The sequence below is a fragment of the Leptonotus elevatus genome, chromosome 20 (genome assembly GCF_054856555.1).
Source record: "Leptonotus elevatus isolate MCC_2025b chromosome 20, RoL_Lele_1.0, whole genome shotgun sequence".
NCBI classification, from domain to species: Eukaryota; Metazoa; Chordata; class Actinopteri; order Syngnathiformes; family Syngnathidae; genus Leptonotus; species Leptonotus elevatus.
Genome location: NC_141258.1, coordinates 4,353,024 through 4,373,749, shown reverse-complemented (window position 1 = coordinate 4,373,749; position 20,726 = coordinate 4,353,024). Strand labels below are relative to the sequence as shown.

The 20,726-nt window shown below is 41.9% G+C and overlaps 2 protein-coding genes across 6 annotated transcripts in view; both read left to right on the top strand.

The window, feature by feature from the left end:
- The first annotated feature begins 39 nt into the window (after positions 1 to 39).
- slc35g1 (solute carrier family 35 member G1) lies at positions 40 to 7,406 on the top strand. 2 transcript variants are annotated; one of them, XM_086065315.1, is made up of 6 exons: positions 40 to 62; positions 551 to 1,044; positions 2,203 to 2,377; positions 3,404 to 3,538; positions 3,609 to 3,805; positions 4,867 to 7,406. In XM_086065315.1, exons 2-6 carry the CDS (start codon positions 735 to 737, stop codon positions 5,277 to 5,279), a joined length of 1,230 nt encoding a protein of 409 aa, XP_085921441.1. In that variant the 5' UTR covers positions 40 to 62; positions 551 to 734; the 3' UTR covers positions 5,280 to 7,406. The 2 variants fall into 2 exon arrangements, with proteins under 2 accessions (XP_085921441.1, XP_085921442.1); XM_086065316.1 differs by lacking the exon at positions 40 to 62 and having other exon boundaries at positions 486 to 1,044.
- A 2,024-nt stretch (positions 7,407 to 9,430) lies between these two features.
- Positions 9,431 to 20,726, top strand: part of plce1 (phospholipase C, epsilon 1) — a 55,921-nt gene continuing 44,625 nt past the window's right edge. For all 4 annotated transcript variants that reach the window (XM_086064657.1, XM_086064655.1, XM_086064656.1 and 1 more), the window contains exons 1-4: positions 9,431 to 9,542; positions 14,521 to 15,741; positions 15,836 to 16,195; positions 16,734 to 16,943. In XM_086064657.1, coding sequence (XP_085920783.1) covers positions 15,211 to 15,741; positions 15,836 to 16,195; positions 16,734 to 16,943 — 1,101 coding nt within the window. In that variant the 5' untranslated portion in view covers positions 9,431 to 9,542; positions 14,521 to 15,210. The remainder of the gene's footprint in view (positions 9,543 to 14,520; positions 15,742 to 15,835; positions 16,196 to 16,733; positions 16,944 to 20,726) is intronic.

Sequence of the window (20,726 nt, the reverse complement as noted above, 5' to 3'; positions counted from 1 at the left end):
CAAGGACGATGATGACAAAATGTACACGAAATTGAGGGTGTGGCACAAAGAATGGCTCGAAGGTAAGGCGTTATCTTTTCTGTTGTTATCATGACTAATTGAGCATTTTTTTTGTTAGTCCGTTCAGTGTTGTCAGCTTTTTTGATCCAATGTAAGCAAAGCAAGAAAATTATTTTTTGAGTTTAAGGTCATTTCTAATGTTGTACTTGGGTACAGATGTATACTGTTTGGGTTAACTTTGACCCACTTTGACATTTGATGACCAAAAACAACTGAAATTGAATGAGCTTTTTTTCAGGTGACTGTGAATGTAACCGTTCCAGGGATATGTGACCTGACTGCGTCTACCAAAATGAATAGCATGTCAGGATTTAGTACAAAAGTGTGACTATATTTGTCACCTGTGATTCAAGGGATACAAGTGTCAACTGTGACAAAAAAAACAACAACGTTTATTTGGTCGCTTGACGGGTCTTAATAACGTAATACACGTCAGCTGATAGGTGCAAACAGTGGGCGTGAACGTTTAATGTTTTGGTTGTCCATCAAGGTGGGGGCACGGGAGGCTTCAGTTCTTCTGCCCCCTGTGGCTAAAGTAATCACTGCAAGCGAGTTGGCGTCCGGGCCAAACCAAGGTTAGTTATTAACTTAGCCTTTCCAGTCACTTCTGGGGAACCAAGAGCCGGGCAGTCGCCGTGTCGAGGCATGCTGCCGCCCGGTCCTCACATCTTACCATGGCTGACCGCGACCACTGCCCACCGGAGAGCGCTTTAGCCGCGCCAGAACACGTCACGGTCGTGTTCCACAAAGTTGCCAGTCATGGCGAAAACAGCGGCAGCGACGACGACCGCTGGTGCGGCGACCACGAGCCGTCAAAGGAGAGGACTAGCTTGCGCCTGTGGCAGGACCACGACGGGGATGCTGCTGAGGAGGAGGAGACGACCGCCTCGAAGTTGCCGGAGGGCGGCGAGTTGGAAACGTTATGCCCGCCGGCGTCGTGCGTCAGCAGGAAGGCAGCATCCGCCGGCCAGAGCGCGAGCCAAGGTTGACATGATTTCCAATTCCAATCCGCGTGTGCCCACTCTAACCGCTTTCTATTTGGAACGTTAAGTAACCGTTATGATACTGGATAAATGGCTTCCCGTAAAACATGCATTGATTTACTATTGCGTGACGTCACGCATAAACGATAACGGTGCTAATGTCACGTAACGGCTGTTAGCTAACCACCGCTGTACAGTATAGGAAATGTACAGTCGTTTGGCGTCACGTATTCTCGCATGAATTGAAATGTTTTGGAACATAATAGTGAACCTCACAGCCAGTGATGACTTTACGAGGCTAATACTTGAAGGAACAAATATTAATCTGCTCAACATCGTCTACGAATGAATGTATACGTCGTTACGTCATCATTTTGGCTAGTTAGGCTAGCTGACCTTTTTGCATAATTTAATCAAAAACATTTTTATTACATTGATAAGACTTATTTGTAACCTATATACATTGTGAAATGTTTTTAGGTTGCTTAAAAAAGCCTGAATATAGACACCAGTGATACAATTCAGTTCCATTGGCTGTCTAAAAATAATAATTATTATTATTGGGTTTGAATTTTAGCTCTGGCCTTTTTGTGAAGTTTCCATGCTTGCTTGGGGTTTCTCCTGGTGCTCTTATATTCCTCCTATTTTCTAAAAACATTCACGTTAGTATGCATTTGATGGTAATTTGTTCATAAATGCCAGGCCTCTTCAATCAACTCTAGTCGGCTCACCTGTGACTTGAGGACAAGCGCTAAAAAAAAAAGTGACGGGCGTTCTTAGTTTCAAGCTGGGAAAATGTGAAAGCTTAGAAAGTGACAATAACGTTGGCAATGAATAAGAAAGTATTGAAGTTCTTTTTGGAACCGTTCAAGGAAATTGGATACTACTAATGGCATTGTACCTTGTAATTCCGACCACTTTGACTTACCTGAACAATCGGGCCTTTTCTTGAATAAAGGTTAGAATAAGTTATTTGATATACGGGATTGAAAATAGACTTCACACTGTGTGAGAACACAAAGACAGTGGAAATATAATCTTGACAGTCCGTATGTGCAGTGCACCAGCGGCAAGGTTGTTTTTCAAACTTGCTAGCGTACCCTTGAAACATTTTGTTCTGTAATATTTACTCTACCTTTTCATTGTTTTCCTTCCGCAGGGAAACCAAAGAAATGTCCCGGTCTTGGTTTGTTCTATGCCTTCCTCTCCTCAGTCTTCTTTTCCATCATCGCCCTCATGGTGAAGACCATCCAGGGAGTGCACGCTATCGAGATCAGCGGCATTCGCTGCTTCTTCCAGATGCTTTTCATCGCACCTTTGCTTATTTACCACAAGTAAGCGTGATTGGAATGAAAAGAACCTTGAATCACCATTGTGAGATGAAAGTGTTAGTCATCTGCGAGATGGGGGAATATAGAATGACATTTCTGTGTATATGAGGCGATACATATACATGATACTCTATCCCCCCCAACATTTATATTTGTGCTATAATATAAAACATTTAATGCATTTTTAAATGTTTATTTATTTTTGACATTTAATAAAAAATAGTGGACTTATCTCACAATATTTAATCGATTATGGAAAAATTAATAATCACGATCATTTTGGTAATAATTGAATCACGATCATTTTTTTGGTACAAGAAACAAGAAAATGTTTAAACATTTAAAAAAATATCAAGAAAAATAACATTATTTGAAACACTATAATTATATATAAGTTGAAGTTCCTTTTTGACCAAACAATATATATTAAATAAGTCATTTTAAAATAAAAAAAAGGTGAGAATATATACATTTAATTAATTCAAAATTAGTATTAATATTTTATTTTTGTTTACGATTATGCCACTTTTGTAATTGTGGAGGGTAATAATTGAAACTGTAATAGTATTTCGATTAATTGCACAGCCCTAATTGTATTGAATTGATTTTCAATATATTATTGAAAAGGAAAATTTAATGTGAATAGATTATTCCTCTTCATGTTACCAACATGAAGAGGAACATCACTACAGTAAGCAGATAAAAAAGTGATGTTTTTTAAAATTACTTTTAAATAATCATAATTGTAACTGATTTACGCTTCCTGACATTTTTTTTACAAAGATTTAAAATAGATGAAGACTCACCAGCGTGTTCTTCCATCTATGTTTTTTTTTCTTTTTCTCCCCCAACAAAATTACATCTGGACCACATTTCAGCCCATGCATCCATCCTTGTGTCATCTCCCTCGGCCAAAACGTAATTTACGACCTTCACTGTCACAGTCTGGCCAGCCATCCGTCCTGCCACCCCACCGCCATCCATTTTGTTTTCCATTCATCCGTCACCCTCATATCTGTGCTCCCGCAGGATAGGCTTCCTGGGTCCCCGGAATAAACGTCTGTATCTGATGCTGCGGGGCTTCCTGGGCTCCAACGCCATGATCCTGCTCTTCTACGCTGTGCAGCAGATGCCGCTGGCTGACGCCACCGTCATCATGTTCAGGTGAGATGAAACACTGGACACGCTAAATTTGGCCGATTACGTGAACATGTTTTTTTGTGTTTTTGAACAGTAATCCGGTCTTCACCTCGCTGCTGGCCTGGGTGTTCTTGAAGGAGAAGTGTACAATCTGGGACTGCGTCTTCACCGTCTTCACCTTGAGCGGGGTCGTCCTCATCGCCCGGCCGCCGTTTCTCTTCGGGGAACATATCCAGGGCATCGAGGGAAACTACACAAAACACATCAAGGGGACCATCGCTGCGTTTGCAGGTGATTTTAACGGATAACAGTTTATATTAATACATGTCACGTGACTTTTTAAGTGCATAAGGAGCATGACAGAATCTGGTGTCCAGCTGATCGATTTTTATTTCGATCTCAACTAAGCTCACAAATTTTAATCGCCTGATGCTCAAATTTTTAATAATGTTTTCTTTTTTTTTATTCATTCACTGCCATTGACGGCTATAGACGTCAAAAATTCATTTGAACTATTTCTATTACTTTAACATTTTTTCCCACTTTTGTTAACAAGAGTATGAAAACCCAATTTTTTTTATTGTACATTTAGAACCGATATCAAATTTGTGATTAATCGTGAGTTAATTAGTGAAGTCATACGATTAATAACAATTACAAATTTTAATCGCCTGACGCCCCAAATTTTTTATGTTTTTTATTTATTTTTTATTCATTCATTGCCATTGACGGCTATAAATGTCAAAAATTTATTTGAACTATTTCTATTAGTTTAAAATTGTTTCCACTTTTGTTAACAAAAGTATGAAAACCTATAATTTTTTTATTGTACATTTAGAACAGATATAAAATTTGTGATTAATCGAGAGTTAACTAGTGAAGTCATGCTATTAATTACAATTTTAAAAATGTTAATTTAAGTCTTTTTTTTTTATTTACGTGAAAAAAATCTATTATTAAAATGCAAAACTTAAGATAGAATTTATTTTTAATTTGAAATGTTATCGCAATTTAATTTAGACTTTATTTTGCATTGAATATTATTGTTAATAATATTAGTAACAATTTAAGTCAGTTCACTTTGAATTTAAGTTAAAAATGTTGTTATTAAAAAAAATCATTTGGATTTTATTTTGAATTAAAAATATTACTATAATTTAGTTTGCATTAAATTAAATTATTAGTAATATAGTAAATATTATCGCTTGTGTTTGTTCAAAAAAAAAAATGCAAGGGAAGAGGACCTTGAAAAAAGAATTGCTTGGATCACTATCGCAACAATTAGTAAAAATAATGACCATTTGATTGTTGAAAATCGTTCAGCTCTACATTTCTTTTGTACTTTCCCATAGGAGCGATCGGGGCCGCATGCACCATGGTTGTCCTGCGCAAGCTCGGAAAGAGCGTCCACTACTACCTCTCGGTGTGGTATTACGCCGTCATCGGCTTCCTCGAGTGCGTCATCACCGTCAGCGTGCTCGGCGAATGGACAATCCCCTCGTGCGGCCAAGACCGCTGGATGCTGATGCTGATCGCCGTCCTGGGCATCGCCGGCCAAACCTTCCTGACCAAAGCCCTGCAGCTGGAGAAGGCCGGCCCCGTGGCCCTGACCAGGACGGTGGACGTGGTGCTGGCCTTCTTCTTCCAGTTTGTTTTCTTGGGCCAAGCGCCCAGCTGGTGGAGCCTCGGGGGGGCGCTGTTCATCGTGCTGAGCACCAGCGGCGTCGCGTTGAGGAAGTGGTACAGCAACTCGCGCAAGAGCTGAAAGCAAGTCGCGAGCTATCGTCGCTAGTTATTGGTTGTTTGCAGTTTAACTGTTATTGATTTCTTCTGTACTCGTTATGAACATCGAACCTGCGAGGGGGTTTGCAGTGAAAAACCAGAAATGGAACTTACCGCCGCACGCACAGGGAAGGTTCTAACTGCTCGGAACAACTCAATGACTTTAATTTAAAAACAATCAATTCAATTCACCATAAATTTATTAGGTCACCGTGAAAAAAAAAACACCTTCCGGTTTACGCGCCATTATGTCTTAGGCGTCGTCAAAAGGTCAATTTTACTTTTAGTTTTATGACACAATGGTTCAATTAAATGCCATTTAAAACATTGTCCAGCTTTATGGAGGCAACAGTTACGAGCCCGTAACGAATGTTTTTTGAAATTACAACACCCTGGAAGTCAAAAGGGATTACATTTTCTTGACATTTCTGAATTATTTTTTTTTACTGTCGTGCACTAGTGAAGAAGACGGCCAACGCTGGCTAAATTTGCATTACACTTCCTGTTTTGTCTCTGTTCTTAAGTGCAATACAGAAATTGTGGTGGAAGTGTGAGCATCACTTAAGGACAGCCTTAGCTCGTCATCCCCCCCCCCTTTTTTTTTTTCTCAATGCGAGCCTAAATGAAGTAACCAAAGCCAGCATTAGGACCATTCCACTGTGTCCAAAAAACTAATAGATGATAAAATATGTCTTAAAAAGACTGTCTTGATGCTGAGCGTTGACTTAACCCAGCATGTTGTTGATGCACACCAGCAGTTTTAGCACTTAAACGAAGGATGGGTGACGGTGTTGAGTTTTTAAGTGGCACGCCATTATGTCTCAATCAATTCCACCCATTCACAATTTTACACCCATCTCGATACCTTTAACATATATATTTTTTTTTCAGCTAGTATGAAGTTTTCTGTTTATTACATTTCTTGTTTTAAATGAAGTAGGATTCTCTCAGGGATCACTTAGAATGGATTTCCTCTACCCAAAGATGATTTAATGTGAAAAAGAATATACTGTAAATTAAAAAATAATTATTTGAACTCAACATGTGCCTTGTCTGAAAGAGGCAGCTTTAGGTAAAAAGTATTGGGACACATGATCTTAGCAAGGGGTTTAGCCCAAACACTGATTAGTTAAGAGGTTGCACCAATACTTTAGTCTATTTGCTCACTGAACGTTTGCAAAACATCTTTGGAAGAAATGTTGTCGAATGAAATGCTTTAATAGATAAAAGTGGTGCCTTGAGATACAAGTTTAATTTTTATTTTGCCGCTAGCCTGTCTAGGTGTTTAGCATTGTGTGTTAGCATTAAGCTAGCGGACTTTTTTCATTTCATCGTGCGTTAGCATTAAGCTAGCGGACTTAGCCTCGTGCGTTAGCATTAAGCTAGCGGACTTTAGCAAGGCAAAGTAGTTTTGGTTAAAAAACAACGTGTAATGGTAATTCTATTTATTAAATGTTTTAGTTTGACAATAAATTTGAACTGGGCGTGGCATTGAACATCAGGAAGTCTTTTCTTTTTCTTTTTTTTCTTCTTTCCCAAAGAAGAATTGGTCACTCGCTGTGAAGCAAACGACGGCTCGTATCTCAATGCACTACCTTGCTATAGTAAAAATGAACATTTGGATGTGAAATCCGCATCTTCAGACATTCTCCTTCCTATTCATGGTGAGTCACATACTGTATGTCACTTAAATGACAATTATGTACTGTACTCTTGCTGTGTGTTCTCTTCCTCAAGAAGTCAAAAGTGAATGTACTAATCCAACATGAATATTTCGACGTCCTTGTAAAACAAGGGACGTCATGCAAACTTGAGAAAAGCCCCTTTAGAGGAAACGTGACATGGGTTCACAACATTGGATTTATTTATACGCAGTTCAATGTAAATTATAGCTGATGCTGAAATGAAAGTGTTTGTTTTAAACAAAATATGTACAATAAAAAAAAAAAAGTCGCCCTATGGATAATATAATTTTTTTTCTACGTGAATTATTTTGTAGTACTTCTGCTGACTTGATCCAATTATAAGTAAACGATTACCTTTTGTTTCAGAGCTTTTGATGACATTCTGTACATTTCTACATTCATATGGATTCTATTAAGTCCGACATGGCTCAGTAATAAAATCCCAATCGATGACTTCATTAATTTATACCTGATGTGTGACTGGTTTAGTTTTACAGTCTCTCCTGTTAAAAAAAAAAAAAACGTTTTCCCAAACACTGAACCCTCCAAATGATCACAAGGGGTAAAAATCAAATAAAAATAAACCACCGAGTCAGGTGAGAGAGGCCAATACCCCGCAGGGATGGATTGTTGTCATTGTGCGCGTGCGTGTGCACATTGTACAGTACATTCATGCAGTGTTGGAAAAACACTTTTCATCTCTGATTAAACTGATTTTATTAAATATTTAGGTTCGGATAAATAGAACACTCGATCTCTTAAAGTGACGGGATTTAGCTGATTATCTTAAAAAAATAAAAGAAGTCTTAGATCTAATTTGCTTTTTATCGTAAGGATTGTTTAAAAAAAAAAACATGTGAACCACCTGAATGTAATGAACTATTTCTGACACTAGAGGGCGGAATCCACAAATCTGTGCTAACAAGCAGCATCACCTGCCTGTCTACTAACATAAGTTTTTTAATTTTATTTATTAATGTACAAATGATAAAATTACATCTTTAGACTTAAACACTAGCCAGTTTTATGAAAGCCATCGATTTTCAATATTTTTCTAAAGGGCTAATTTTCCTTTCCAGCTTTTTTTTTTTTTTTAAATACAATCATTAAAGTCAGTGAGCTAATTTTTGGCGTATAGTAAAGAAGACATAAAGAGAAAAAATATCTGCCTGTTTGGTCCAAAAAGTGGGGGAATCCCAAAGAATTTATGCACACTCGGTGGGAGGAATGTTGGAGGATATTTTTTTTTAAAGGGGGGGGGGGGATTACACATTCCTACAGGATGGCATCATGCTTCCCATCAATGCGAAGGGGAGGGCAAAGAATCCCTCACTTTTCCAAGTTGAATTAGGCGCCTTTATTGGACGTGAAGTTGAAAGGACTCTCATAAAGCAACATATGGGCAATCAGTTCAGGGGGAAAAAAAAATATCATACAAATGCATTTTAGTCATCAAAGCGACATGCACACATGCCGTTAGAGTGATAGTAACAAAACACACAAGTGACAAGGTCAGTAAACAGTAATGTGTAATTTAATTGCCACCTAATATACAGGACTGCATCAAATCTGGCAAATGTGAGCTGTAAATTGCATTTGCAAGACATCCCACACGGGTGACACACAGACACGCGCACACATTCAGACGCAAAGCAGACTCGCTTATTGTCTTTCTGTCCCCAGCTCGGTAACTATGGAAATGCTGCATTCAAGTACAGTCGGATGTTTTAGGATCTGTTTCAAGATCGCAAATGTAAAGTATTTGACTTAATTTCATCTTTATTTATACAGCGTTTTCAAAACAGCAGCGTAGAATGTTTAACCTTTGCAGAACCACCATCTTCTGATGTAAGAGGAAATATCTTAGTATATTTATTGATATTTAATTTTAATTCAATTTACGTAATAACTACTTATGAAATGCAGCGATGGTTGTTTTAAAGTGATTTATAAATAAAATTGAACTGAATTGTGTATACCCTCGCTATTCGCGGGGGAACTACGTATATAATTGATGATCATTATAGACGCCTTCAACTCAAAATATAACCGCCAGTAAGCGTCTTTCACAAAAACAGGGGTTGAAAGGCAAACAAACCAAATGTTAAAATAAATATATATTTTAAAAAACAAACAAAAAAACAAAAACATAGGTGAATCCTCAGATGCCGAACAGCGAGTATACGGGGGTCCACTGTATCACTGGATGAATGGAGGCGCGTTTAGGGACCGCAAAAAATATGCCAAGAAAACACTCCCATTAAAATTATATAATAATACACGCAACAGAAGAACTACAGCGTTCAGTTTTTCCTAAAAGGATACACTCCTACAGCATGTCAACAAAACGCAACATAAACGCTGTCAAATATTCACGAGGACGCCGCGGTATATCTGCAACACAGACTCTCTCGAGGTGTCCCTGAAGGCATCAGCGAAAGCGAGCGTTTTTGCATGGTGCAACTACTTGAACTCAAGCTGTTCAATCAACTGTCGGCCGCGGACGGAGAACCTCCTCGTTCACTTCAACACCTGACCTCAACTTATAACTTCACACGTCGGTAGGTTTGAGCTTCGACGTTCTTCAACTATCAGCGGACATCTTTTGACACTTTCCCGGGAGCCTGGTTTGTTTGTCGAAAAGCGCTTTATTGACGCCAGTTTTGACGCGTGGCTACGTCACGTTTGTTTGTTGACGTCAACAAGTTAGCTAAAGTTTGATAAGATTTCAATTTTTCTACTAACTTGAAATGTCATGAAGGGAAATGTGCTTTTAGCTCTTATTTGGTTGTATTTGTGTTCATTCATCACGTGACGTTACCTTTGACCCTTGAGTTTTTTTTTTTTAATGTAATGGTAAACTAAAAAAAACTATGGATTTAAAGATGGATGCCATTTTGTTGCTTTTGTGCAGGCCAACAGTAGTGGGTTGTTTTGCATCATGGCTGGAGTTGTGTTGACACTAGTATGGATAAGTGAGGAGAGTCAGGCATTTATTTGGTTGGACTTTATAACGTGCTTTTTGTGCAGACGACCACCCCCCATCCGGCCCCCCCTTGGCCTTTCAGCTGTGGAGCAACTCAACTTTATTACATTTTGTGAATTACCCCAAACTATTGGCTGTTAGAAAACGACAGTTGCTTGCTGCAGAAGATTCAAAGACAATTTAAAGTTAACCCTATTATACTTCCGACTGTGGCTCCAACTGGGGCTGCAACGATTAATCAAATAACTCAAATCATTCTAATTTAAAACTTCTTTTTTTTTTAAAGCAAAATTCTCTAAACAGGAAATAAGTAAAAAAGAAAAAAAAAAGAAATCAACCATCTCATCCGACACCCATGTCACTCACCAGCTGGTTGATTGGTAGATTACTCAAATTTGAAAAATATGCGCTCGCTGGAGCGCAAGAGCGAAAAGTCATGTTTTTAAAATGATTTTACTTTCACTTCTACTCGTGGGGCTCACCTTTTGTCACACGCAGACACATTCGGACGCCCTCCCCGCCCCTCTGTCTTCTTCGTGAGTCATCTTTTAGTCTGCTCTTGCAAACATGTAAACACACCAGCACTCATTCGTAGTGAAAATACAGTCAGCCTTCTCCCTTTGTCACTTTGCACGCACGCACACACGCATTGCACATAGCGCCTCGCTCTCTTTCCACTGGCGTCGCTTTCTGCCCTTCCCTCTAATCAAAGCCATATGTGCTGTTCTCCATGAAAAGTTGCTTGTGTTTGCCACGTTCAGTGTTGACAGTGGAAGGCAACCTGCAGCACATTACAAGGTTGATGTTTCATCTCTCTCGGCCCTCTCGTTTGCCGCTGTTTGTGTATTTTTGTAATTCCTCTTTTTTTTTTTGCTGATTGCACATGTGGCTGACGTCTGTTGACGCAATTTGCAAGCTTGCCTCGTGGCTAGTTATTTGATAGCGGTGCGACGATTAATCAACAAGTATCAAGTATCAAAGTAATTGATCATTATTCTTGGAAGTCGATTAGTTGTTTAGATGTCATTTTTAATAAAAAAATTAAATTGAATCCTCAGAATGTCAGTTTCATAATAGTAAATATTCTCTGATTTCTGCAGTCCACAATAAAAGCAGACATAATTTTTTTTTGTTGAATAAAAAAAAAAGGCTTATTTCTGCACTGTCAATTTGAAATATTGTCCTTTTTTTAAATAAAGTGATGGAAATTAAAGCATGTTTTCTAAAAATCCGGTTAATCGACAAAATTATCAACAGATTAATTGATTACTAAAATAATTGTTAGTTGCAGCTTTACTTGATAATCAAACTAGTGATAATAACTACCCTTCACGTGCATATTTTTTGTTGACGTCAACAAGTTATTCCTGTTATTAAACCCTAAATTAACTTGCTGGTGGGTATTTACTATTTTACTTTAAGACCACTTAAAAAAATGAAATCCTTGAGCAGCAATTCAAAGCTTCATGCAATCGTATAACAGGTGATAGTAACAGTGTTAAGGAATTTTATGCCCCCTGCCCCCCAAACCCCGCCTCCTCCAATGTCACAGACAATGTTGCCCCTCAAGCCTTTTTCTTTCTTTTTGTCTGTGACCCCCCCCCCCCCTTCCCAACACACACACACTACACAATAGACAAGTGGAATCCTGCTCTCCTCAACCTGCTTCTGGAATGCTTAAGAACCAGAACGAAACGCGCAAGAGAAGTATTCGTCTTGTCGAACCCCCATTTGCGCACTTCTTTGCGGTCCACTTCCCGAGTCTCACATCCTGTGCGGGATGCAAGGTCTAATCACAACAGAGCAGGCGGTGAGTCATCACTTGGATGAATTGAGAGATGATGCGCATGAATGGACACGAGGGGGGGAAAAAAAAGAAAGCTTTTATGCGAGCGTGAAGGGCTGCTCTTGTCGAGGAAAACAACGATTTTGGACCACTTCCAAGAGCTTCGTCAACTCGCAGCCTCGTGGATACTCCCCGTGGAGTTGCGTCGGATATAAACTTGTCATCTTATGCGGTTGCTATGTCAATCCTAAAACCTATTAAAAATCCCATACCGTTCACCTAAACCGAATACTTCGGAATCCAGCGAGAGTCGTGAGGTTGTCAGGAGACCCGAGGAAGGATCAAAGGAAAGAAAGGAAAGTGAAATCCAGCACCGACCAGACACCCACCGGGTTGCCAACCAGAATCTTTCACCAACCCAAGAAACATCCAAATTCCAACAAATTAGGGAGACCTCAAGAGACCAAAGGAAAGACTGAGGAAAAGGAAGGAAGGATCGATGAAGCGGAGCGAGATCCACAGACAACACCGATTCAAAAACCAGAGAAGGAAGCAGATTGGCGTTTGAATTGCACCTGTCCCTTGATGTGACTCAATTTTGGGGTGTTTTCGTGTTTTGTCATCTGCACTCTTGGCTCCAGGCTGAGATTTTGCTCTGTTTGCTTTGGGTCACAGTTGAGCTGATAGCAAAAAGGGAGACAAAGTTCTCGCTGGGGTGATTTTAGCCAGATCGCTGTGCTATGTCCCGTTTCTGTCTAAATCATCGTGTTTGATTAAATTCTGGTTGAAATTGTGCATGATTGACACTAGATGTTGACCCAGTTCCTTTTTGTTGCATTTACGACTGTAAGGTGTTAGAAATGCTTCAAAACGGATCCTTTTTGAAAATAATGCAAATTAGTCTTTGGGCCTAACAGCAAACCGATCTCTAGAATTGAAAACAACTCTACGACCAACTGTTGTCTTTTTAATGCCGACCTCTATTTGAAGCGGTTTGCAGGCTACCTAAACGCGTTTTTTGTGTTACCCGTGTCACCTCGGACGACTTTGATGTCACACCCTCCATAAAGACAAACTGGAGTCAAGAGCTTCGTACATTCCTGATTGGTGCACTTTGCTCTGGTTTGCCTGCGTCCTGGCGGCAGGAACACACTTGGTTAGAATATGGCAACAAATAACCCCGCATTTGTTCATAATCCTAATTGTTATTGGCACGTCAACCCAGTCGGACGTGTTGACTGTTGACATATTACTCATAAAGTATCGTCAGCGCCCGCTGACGGATGGACGGACGCGAGTTCAAGCTTGTCGTCAGCGTGTCACAAGTCCAAAATTCCAGCCGTTGCGGGTTGATTGGTTGACTGGAAGTGTCGCCGCAGGCAAAACAAGGCACTCCCACGTGCGACGCTTCCTGTCCAGATGGCGCAACCCGCCGCAGTCGATCCAAACTTCTGATTAGGTGTGAATGAGTTTGGGCGGACTTTTTTTTTTTTTTTTTTTTTTTGCGTGTGTTGAGTCATCAGAGGTTGTCAAGTCAGTTTGAAGAGTATAAGCGAAGTAGTGCTCCGCCGCCCGGTTGTGAAGGGTGCGCTTGTGTGTGGCGGAGAGCGTTGAGAAGGTCCCTCATTTGAGATATTTACATCCTCTCAGAGGCGAGCGCTGCATTCAGACTCACTCTCTCCTATGCTTTGAGTCTACTGCCTGTTTTGGGGGTTTCCGGTCTCTTGGTTTTTGGTTTTGTTTTGAACATTAAAATGCTGGATCATACCCAGATAATTATTGCAGCAAGGAACTATGGGAGCTAAGTCATGTATAGTAGGTTTGCTGTGAACTTCGGGTACACAAGAAACACACCCAAAAACGTGTATATAAGTTTTTTTTAATACTTTGTCCTGCACTCCCCAAAATTTATTTCTGTTGTGTTAAAAAAAAAAAAACGTTTTTTATGCTCGAGCATACAAAAGACTTTGATGCAGCTTCTGACCTTAAATAATGGTAGTTATTACAAAAAAAAACGTCCACCAGGTGGCAGCAGAGGTATAAGAGATCAGCCAAGGCCATGTTGCAACAAGCTCTTTTTGACAGTGTTTTCAACAGGTTTGAGAATAATGATGAAAGGTAGCTAAATTCTAATGCTAATTGCTGCAAAACGGATACAAACATGCTTTTTTTTCCCTAATGAAAGAAGAGACGCTAATATTTCCTTTTGGTACGTTCCATGTTTTGATAGCAATAGAACACAATGTTCTGTGGGCCTTGCAACATCAGTCTTGGTCTTGACTCAATACCGTCTGACTTTTTTTTTTGTCCACTAGGAGTCGCCATCCTCATGTTCCACTGTCGTATCTGTGTCTTTGAATGTGTATTGCATTGACTGGTGAGAGACTTAACTATTTTATTTATATTGCACAGTTTTTTTTTTCTTCCTTTTTGCCAGTTGTTCAAAAAAATGATGGGGGGGGCCGATGCAATATGTTCTGACCTTGCCGTGGTGTATTTGTTGGCCCCGTTCTTTTGGCCACAAAGGCTCCTGTCGTATGCATTGATGATGGAGTTGCGTGTCTGCAGATAAGGACACTGAGGACAGAAGAGAGAGCGCAGCAACAAATGCGTGAAAGTTTTCATTTTCTTCCTGTGTTTTGAGCCCACAATTTATTTAACGGCGCTGAAAACAAAAACAAAAAAAATGTTGTAAATGTCAAGTAGCTTATAATACAATAGTGATTGATAACTGGGGATTTTTATGCTTTTTGTTTCCCCCCCTCAGGACCTGCGATGAATCACCGTTACAGAGTTACATGTCGGGACCGAGCTTGCACTTGGCCTCGTCAGCTGCGACTGTGAAGCGTACTTGGTATCAAGGAAATTCCTCAGGCCTCCCGGGTCATCCTCTGCTTTTTCGCTATCGGGCCCTTTTGTACAGCTGCACAGGCTTTTCCGTTTCCACAACAACACACGCCTGAAGCGCTCAGACACTCGGGAGACCATCGGGCATTTGCTTCGATGATTATTGGACCAGGACGCAATCATCACCCGCCACGACGACACGCTCTCAAATGTGAAGGACGAAGGGGGATTTTTGCGCGTTATAACCCGGCCCCGGGTCCGGGTCCGTTTGATCGTCTGCGCGATGCACTTGACAACATATTAGCTCAATCGCTTTTTTACGAAGAGCTTATTTCGCACTGAGCCCGGCGAGATCGGTAAACACGAGCGTGCTCCCTCCGTACATAATAAACCTGCAGAGTTCATTTCCTCCGCGGAGCTCATTTCCTTTTTGCTGCTTTATGGAGTCAATAATTGGAATGGAACCGGTCGCTTCGACTGTCTGGGACTAGAGTTGCGCGCGTATTGCGGAGGAGCAAATATGACCGATTATGACTTGTTAGTTGGTTAGCCGTCTTGACCTGCGTCCATACTCAATCGTCCCCACATTTGCGACCTGTCGGCAGACGCAATGGCCACTGAAGAGAATCACATTTCCGCAACGCCATCCTCGGCGGTCAGAGAAACCAGACGCTCAAACGACAGCCAGGAAGTCCGTCGGCACCCGGACCAGTTGTGGCTGCCAACGCAGCGGAGTAGCCCCGCTCTCCTTTATTACAGGAAGTTGGCGTGCGACAGTGAGAATGAGACCATTCTGGACACGGAGTTTGGCTCTTTTGAGTGTAGCCCGGAGCAACTGGTTGGCAGAAGGATCGAAGGAATCACCTCAAAGTCTGCCAGAGGTTCCGAAGGCTCTTTTAGCCAGCTGGACTTTATAAGCGAGGGTGTAAACGAAGGCAGAACTGGCGGCGCCCCTTGCGCCTGCACCCGCCTTACCCGCCGGGACTCCGCGGCAGACTCCCGCCAGCGCCCCCCCTCCTGCTCCAGCTCCAGCTCCAGCTCCAGCCCGGCTCACAGTCCGTCGCTCAGTCGCGTCTACAGGCTGAATCGGCAGGATCGCCGGCGCTCCAGTCTGCCCCCGTCGACACGGGATTCGCACAAGGTAGCGAACGGCAACTGAATGGTCGCACAGGGGTTACGGTTCGTGATGATTCCATCTGGCGCTTCTTATCTGTTTGAATGTTTTCTACTTGCAGGCCTCGTCCCGATGCAGCCCCTCCAGTGAACCCAACTCTCTGGTGTCGTCCCCCTGCGGCTCCCCCCGGCGGCCTCGGCGCAACGGACACGTGCGCCATCACCGTCTCAAAGACGACTTCTCGAGTTTAGAGCGGCTCGACAGACACAGTTGGCCCTTGGCGAAATTGTTCAAATCCACGACGCCGGCCCCGATGCGTGGCGGGGGGTTGTCCTCAGAAGAGAGAAGGGAGCGCTGCGGCGGGGGCAGCAGCAGCGACGAGGGGGACGAAGAAGACCTCCTGGGGAACTCTGAGTTTGTCAGGAACCGTAAGGAGCGTTCCACGGTCCTGGTGAGGCGATTCTTTAAGAATAATCAGAAGGTACGGACTTGTTTTTTGGAATGTCTTTTCACGTGACTTGCATGTCTTCGGGGAGAGGGAATCAGTGTGTGAGTTCTGGGCAAGCGTCAAGACTACTCATCCAATCAGATAGGGTCCGGTTTTGAATTGTATCTGGTAGTCACAATTTCACTGTTTTCTTTGGCCTTTCAGTGCAATTTTCAGGAAACTGCAGTTTTTCGCTTTTTAACCACAAGTAAAATTGCCATCATTATTTATTGCGTCTCTCAGCAGTCAATCACGCTCGTAAGGGAAATGGCATTTCGAGTTTCGGCTAAAAACTGAGACCAATCCAATCCAACTTGCGGCAAACTGGACTGTTTTAGTTTGTTGAAGACGTCTCACTGTCCGCTCATTCACTGCCAGCCCAGTTCAAATCCATTTTTGATATCTGTAGCCGTCGATGGCGCCGAACGAGTTCATTCGGAACGCTTCTTCAGTTCTCAACGTTTTAGCTGCGGGAACGACCAGCGCGAATCTCCGCAGGCACGCTGAGAGGGATCCTTTGTCTTTCTCTAAGATGACCAAGTCGGTGTGCACTGGAACCAGAGCGATCGTCCGCACGCTGCCCTCGGGGCGCATCTCGGAGGAGGCCCGGGAGGAGGCGGTCTGCCGGCCGATATGGCGACCCAGCAGGAAAGAGATCTCGCCAATCCTGAGGCGCCGCGTGGGAGAAGACCTCAAAGTCTGCAAAGGAATGCTGCACTTCGTCCGGGCCAGGATGCACGAGGTAAAGACGCGATAACGGGACGACGTTGCCTTATAATGAGACTCGGACGGACGTTTCTATGAGGACGACTCGGCCTTTACCGCGTCGCATCACTACCGCTTCGCCTGCAGTCACGATGCGCGCTTGCTTACCCTTCAAAATGTGAAATTTCCACTGACGATAAGGCACCGCTTTGGATGAGCCTCGCCTCTCAAATTTCTCATCAAACCAAGAGTGAAGCTCTGCCGACGGCTGCGCTTTCACTCATTTGCCTCTCGGCCGATTTGAAGCCTTTCTGCTTTCTCCTATTTGGCTTGCAAAGCGAAGCCTGCGACGCATTAAAGATGAATAATGTTTTCTCGAAGTATGTTAATAGATCAACACACACAGGCTCTTTGTTCAGGCTGCGGGAAAGTGATTTATGCCCCCGTTAGTTCTGCTCGCCATGTTACTGACAGGCCCAATGACTGAGCCCTCTGTCCTAGTGTGTGCATGCGTGTGTGCGTGTGCGTGCGCGCGTGTAAATGCACCGAGCAGAGTTGGCAAGTTGGAAAAGCCACAAAAATTGAATGGAAGGCAAATGAGAATGAAAGGAGATGGTTGAGAACTAATGTTCCAGGTCAACTACTGCGCGTATTTCCACGACGGTTTGTGTGCTGTTTTTTTTAGCCATGTAGTCAAAAGTTTGACGTTTTGAAGCTAATTGTTTGGACCCATGTGCATGTCAATCACACAGTTGTCACGGCGATTCATACGATAAAACGATTCAAAATGAAGAACTGTTAAAGCTGCAGGCGTGTTTTTGTCATACCGGAACGACAACTACTTCCTGCTTCGGTGTCTAAGAATCATGGGAAATGTAGTCCTACTAGCCTAATGCTGTGGTCTCTGCTCAGAGCCAACGCAACCCGAGCTTTTCTGTCGGCCTGTTTGCAGTTCTACAATGCGGTCCACTTTTATTGAGTCCAAGTCAAGTCCAAGTCACAAAGTTCCGAGTCCAAGACAAGTCCGAGTTCACAAGGTCCGAGTCCAAGTCCAGATGAGATCAAGAGTAAACCTTAAGACAGAAAATTATTATTTCACTGCCACAAAATTGGTCGCCAGTGCCAATGCTGGTCTGTTTTGTTAATCTGAAAAACTTTATTTCAATTTTCTTTTGGAAGAGGTTGTTAATTGTCAGGAATAAAAACGTAGCTAGACTTGAACAAGCCGATCAAAATATTTACGAGTCCAATCACCGAGACAAGTCGAGTCAAGTCCGAGACAACTAAAAAGGTGTCGAGTCAGAGTCTTGACACGAGTACTTACAGCTCTGCTGAGTGCATTGCCTTATTTACAGCTGTTGAACTGTCAAATTAGCAAATGTAGCATTTGCCAAAGTAATAACTAGTGAATACATTTGTTTTAAACAGTAGGTGAGAATTTATCATATTGTGTTTTTAATTTCAAATTTCCCCCCCCAATTATTTATAGTAAACAAATACATACATACATAATGTGTGTGTATATATATATATATTTTGATATTTATTTTTATATATATTTAAAGATGCTAGATGAATTAGCATCCATTTTTCAGGCCGTAGTATCATATTAGGGGTATTTGATTTGACAGCTGACACGCCCACAGCAGGGACTTTAATTTGCAGGTTTCGTTTTTAATCTAGGGAAGACGAGGACTGTGGCATTTCGTCTCAGCAGTTCTAAATCATGTTAAAATTTCAAGGCACAGCCATGTTCTTCCCCAAATTCCTCATCCACGTCTCTGCAGGCCGTCAAACACAAAGAGCAAAGTCTGGCAACTTTGCATGCGGCGCTTGACTTTTGCATTTTTTTTATGGAGGTTCTTGTGTTTTCTGCGGATTTGTTCGTACACACGCCGGACTACCACAACAGAGCCCGTGGAAGTGTGTGGGGGCGCACGCATTGACTCGCGCCGCCTGCACCGCGGTTTCTGACTTGGACCGGGTGTTTTTACGAGGCCTTTGTGGTTGTCGGTATACGGCTGGAGCTGAGGCCAGGCGGAGCCGCTTTAATGCACCCATTCAAATAAGTGGGAGTTGCCAACGCTTCGTCCTTGCCCAAACACCATATGAGCTACCCGTGTTTGACATCAATGAGCTGCAGTCAATGATGAGAGCTGTCGTTATTAAAACGATCAGAAATGAAGTAGTATACCATCCATATTGGCCAAATTTAAAAAAAAAAAGGCTCCAAATCTCTAATTGAAGGTAATTAACCCTTAAGCCTCATGATACTATATTTTCACTCGCACTCCACAACATTTAGTACACTGGCTCCCTGTGCAAAGTCTTTTTTTTTGTTTTGTTTCTGGGCTATCCCGCAGCCCCTGTGTGTGTTTATTGCTACAACTAACGAGGCGAGCCAAAGAATACAGGATTATATGAGGGTGGAATATGAGCAGAATGGAGAGCAGCGACATTCAAGCGAGAGAAAGAAAATTACACTTGAGTGGTGGAAAAAGTAGCAAGAAATCCCTTTCTGGAATAAACGTCAGAAATGAGGACAGTCTGAGAGGATGGGGAAGCGTAACCTAAGGTGCAAAAGCCACCTTGGAAAAGCAAATATTTATTTTTGCTTGTATTTAGATTTTTCCCGTGGGAAATTAATTCACGTGTTTCAAATTGAAACTTTTATTTATAGCAAAGCAATATTTTAAGTAACATTCTTAACTCATTTGCTCCCAAAATGCATCAATACGTTATATTTTAAATGATGCCATGCTCCCAAAGACGCATTTATATGTTTTTGTAAATTTGGCTATATTTTAATGCTAATTGCTGTAAAACGGAAACGGATAGAAATATACTTTTTTTTTCTCCTGATGTAAGAAGAGACTCTAATCTTTCTTTTGATAGGTTCCATGTTTTTATGGCAATAGAACACAATATTCTGTGGGTTTTGCAAAATCAGTCAAAATCCAGTAAAACAGCCGGGAGCGAAGAGGGTTGCTTCAGTGAAAATGGCTGGAAGTGAATGAGTTAAGCATTTCTTGACAATAATATGTTATATGTGACCTCACTTGTCTAAACATGACATTCTGATTAATACTACATTTGTGGAATACGAGTTATGAAGCAAAATCCAGCCGTTTTGCCACATACTGAAGATGACATCAATGTTGCTCAGGCAATGACCAATTACAGCTCACCTGTTTTCTGAAGCTTTGCTATGATTGGTTGTTACCTGAGCACCTGTGATGTCATCTTCCGTCGAAAGCAACTCTTATTCCTCATCTGACATGAAAAAAAAAGTTTAGACTTTTGGATGCTCACTTAGCTCAAGTCCTTTCAAATTTATAGAAATCTTAGCACTGGTTCAAGATCTGGATTTGTGTGGCGAAATTTTCTGAAATCCTAAATTCAACTCTACCATACGCGGTGATTACCAACATTGGCATTCACAGCCACCTTCCTCTCCCATGTGGCTTTTCTGTTAAGTGCCAGGGAAGTCAAACGGACAAAAGAGGAAGTGATACTCACAGACACGCACACCTGGCACAGCAATCAGACCAGAAGTGTCTTTTGTTGTTTTCTCTTGTGAAATTCCATCAATTACAGCCCCTGAATCCTTTCAATTGAACCAAAGTGCTGTCTGGCTGAGTGGTAAGTAACCGTGCAGTGGCAGTGAGGCATGGGTAGCCCGGGATGCGTCCGTGTAATTACCCTTGTCTTATTACAGATGATACAGGAATAGAGCGTGTCCTCGAGGGACTGGTGTTTACTCCTCAGCGTGTCTCATCGCAGGCAGACTCGGGCGGTAATGTCGCCGTCAATCGGTGTC

Coding starts and splice junctions, on each gene's coding strand:
- slc35g1 (XM_086065315.1), top strand. CDS start 735: ATGGCTGACCGCGACCACTGCCCACCGGAGAGCGCTTTAGCCGCGCCA. Junction 1,045..2,202: donor CGGCCAGAGCGCGAGCCAAG/GTTGACATGATT, acceptor TTCCTTCCGCAG/GGAAACCAAAGAAATGTCCC. Junction 2,378..3,403: donor CCTTTGCTTATTTACCACAA/GTAAGCGTGATT, acceptor GTGCTCCCGCAG/GATAGGCTTCCTGGGTCCCC.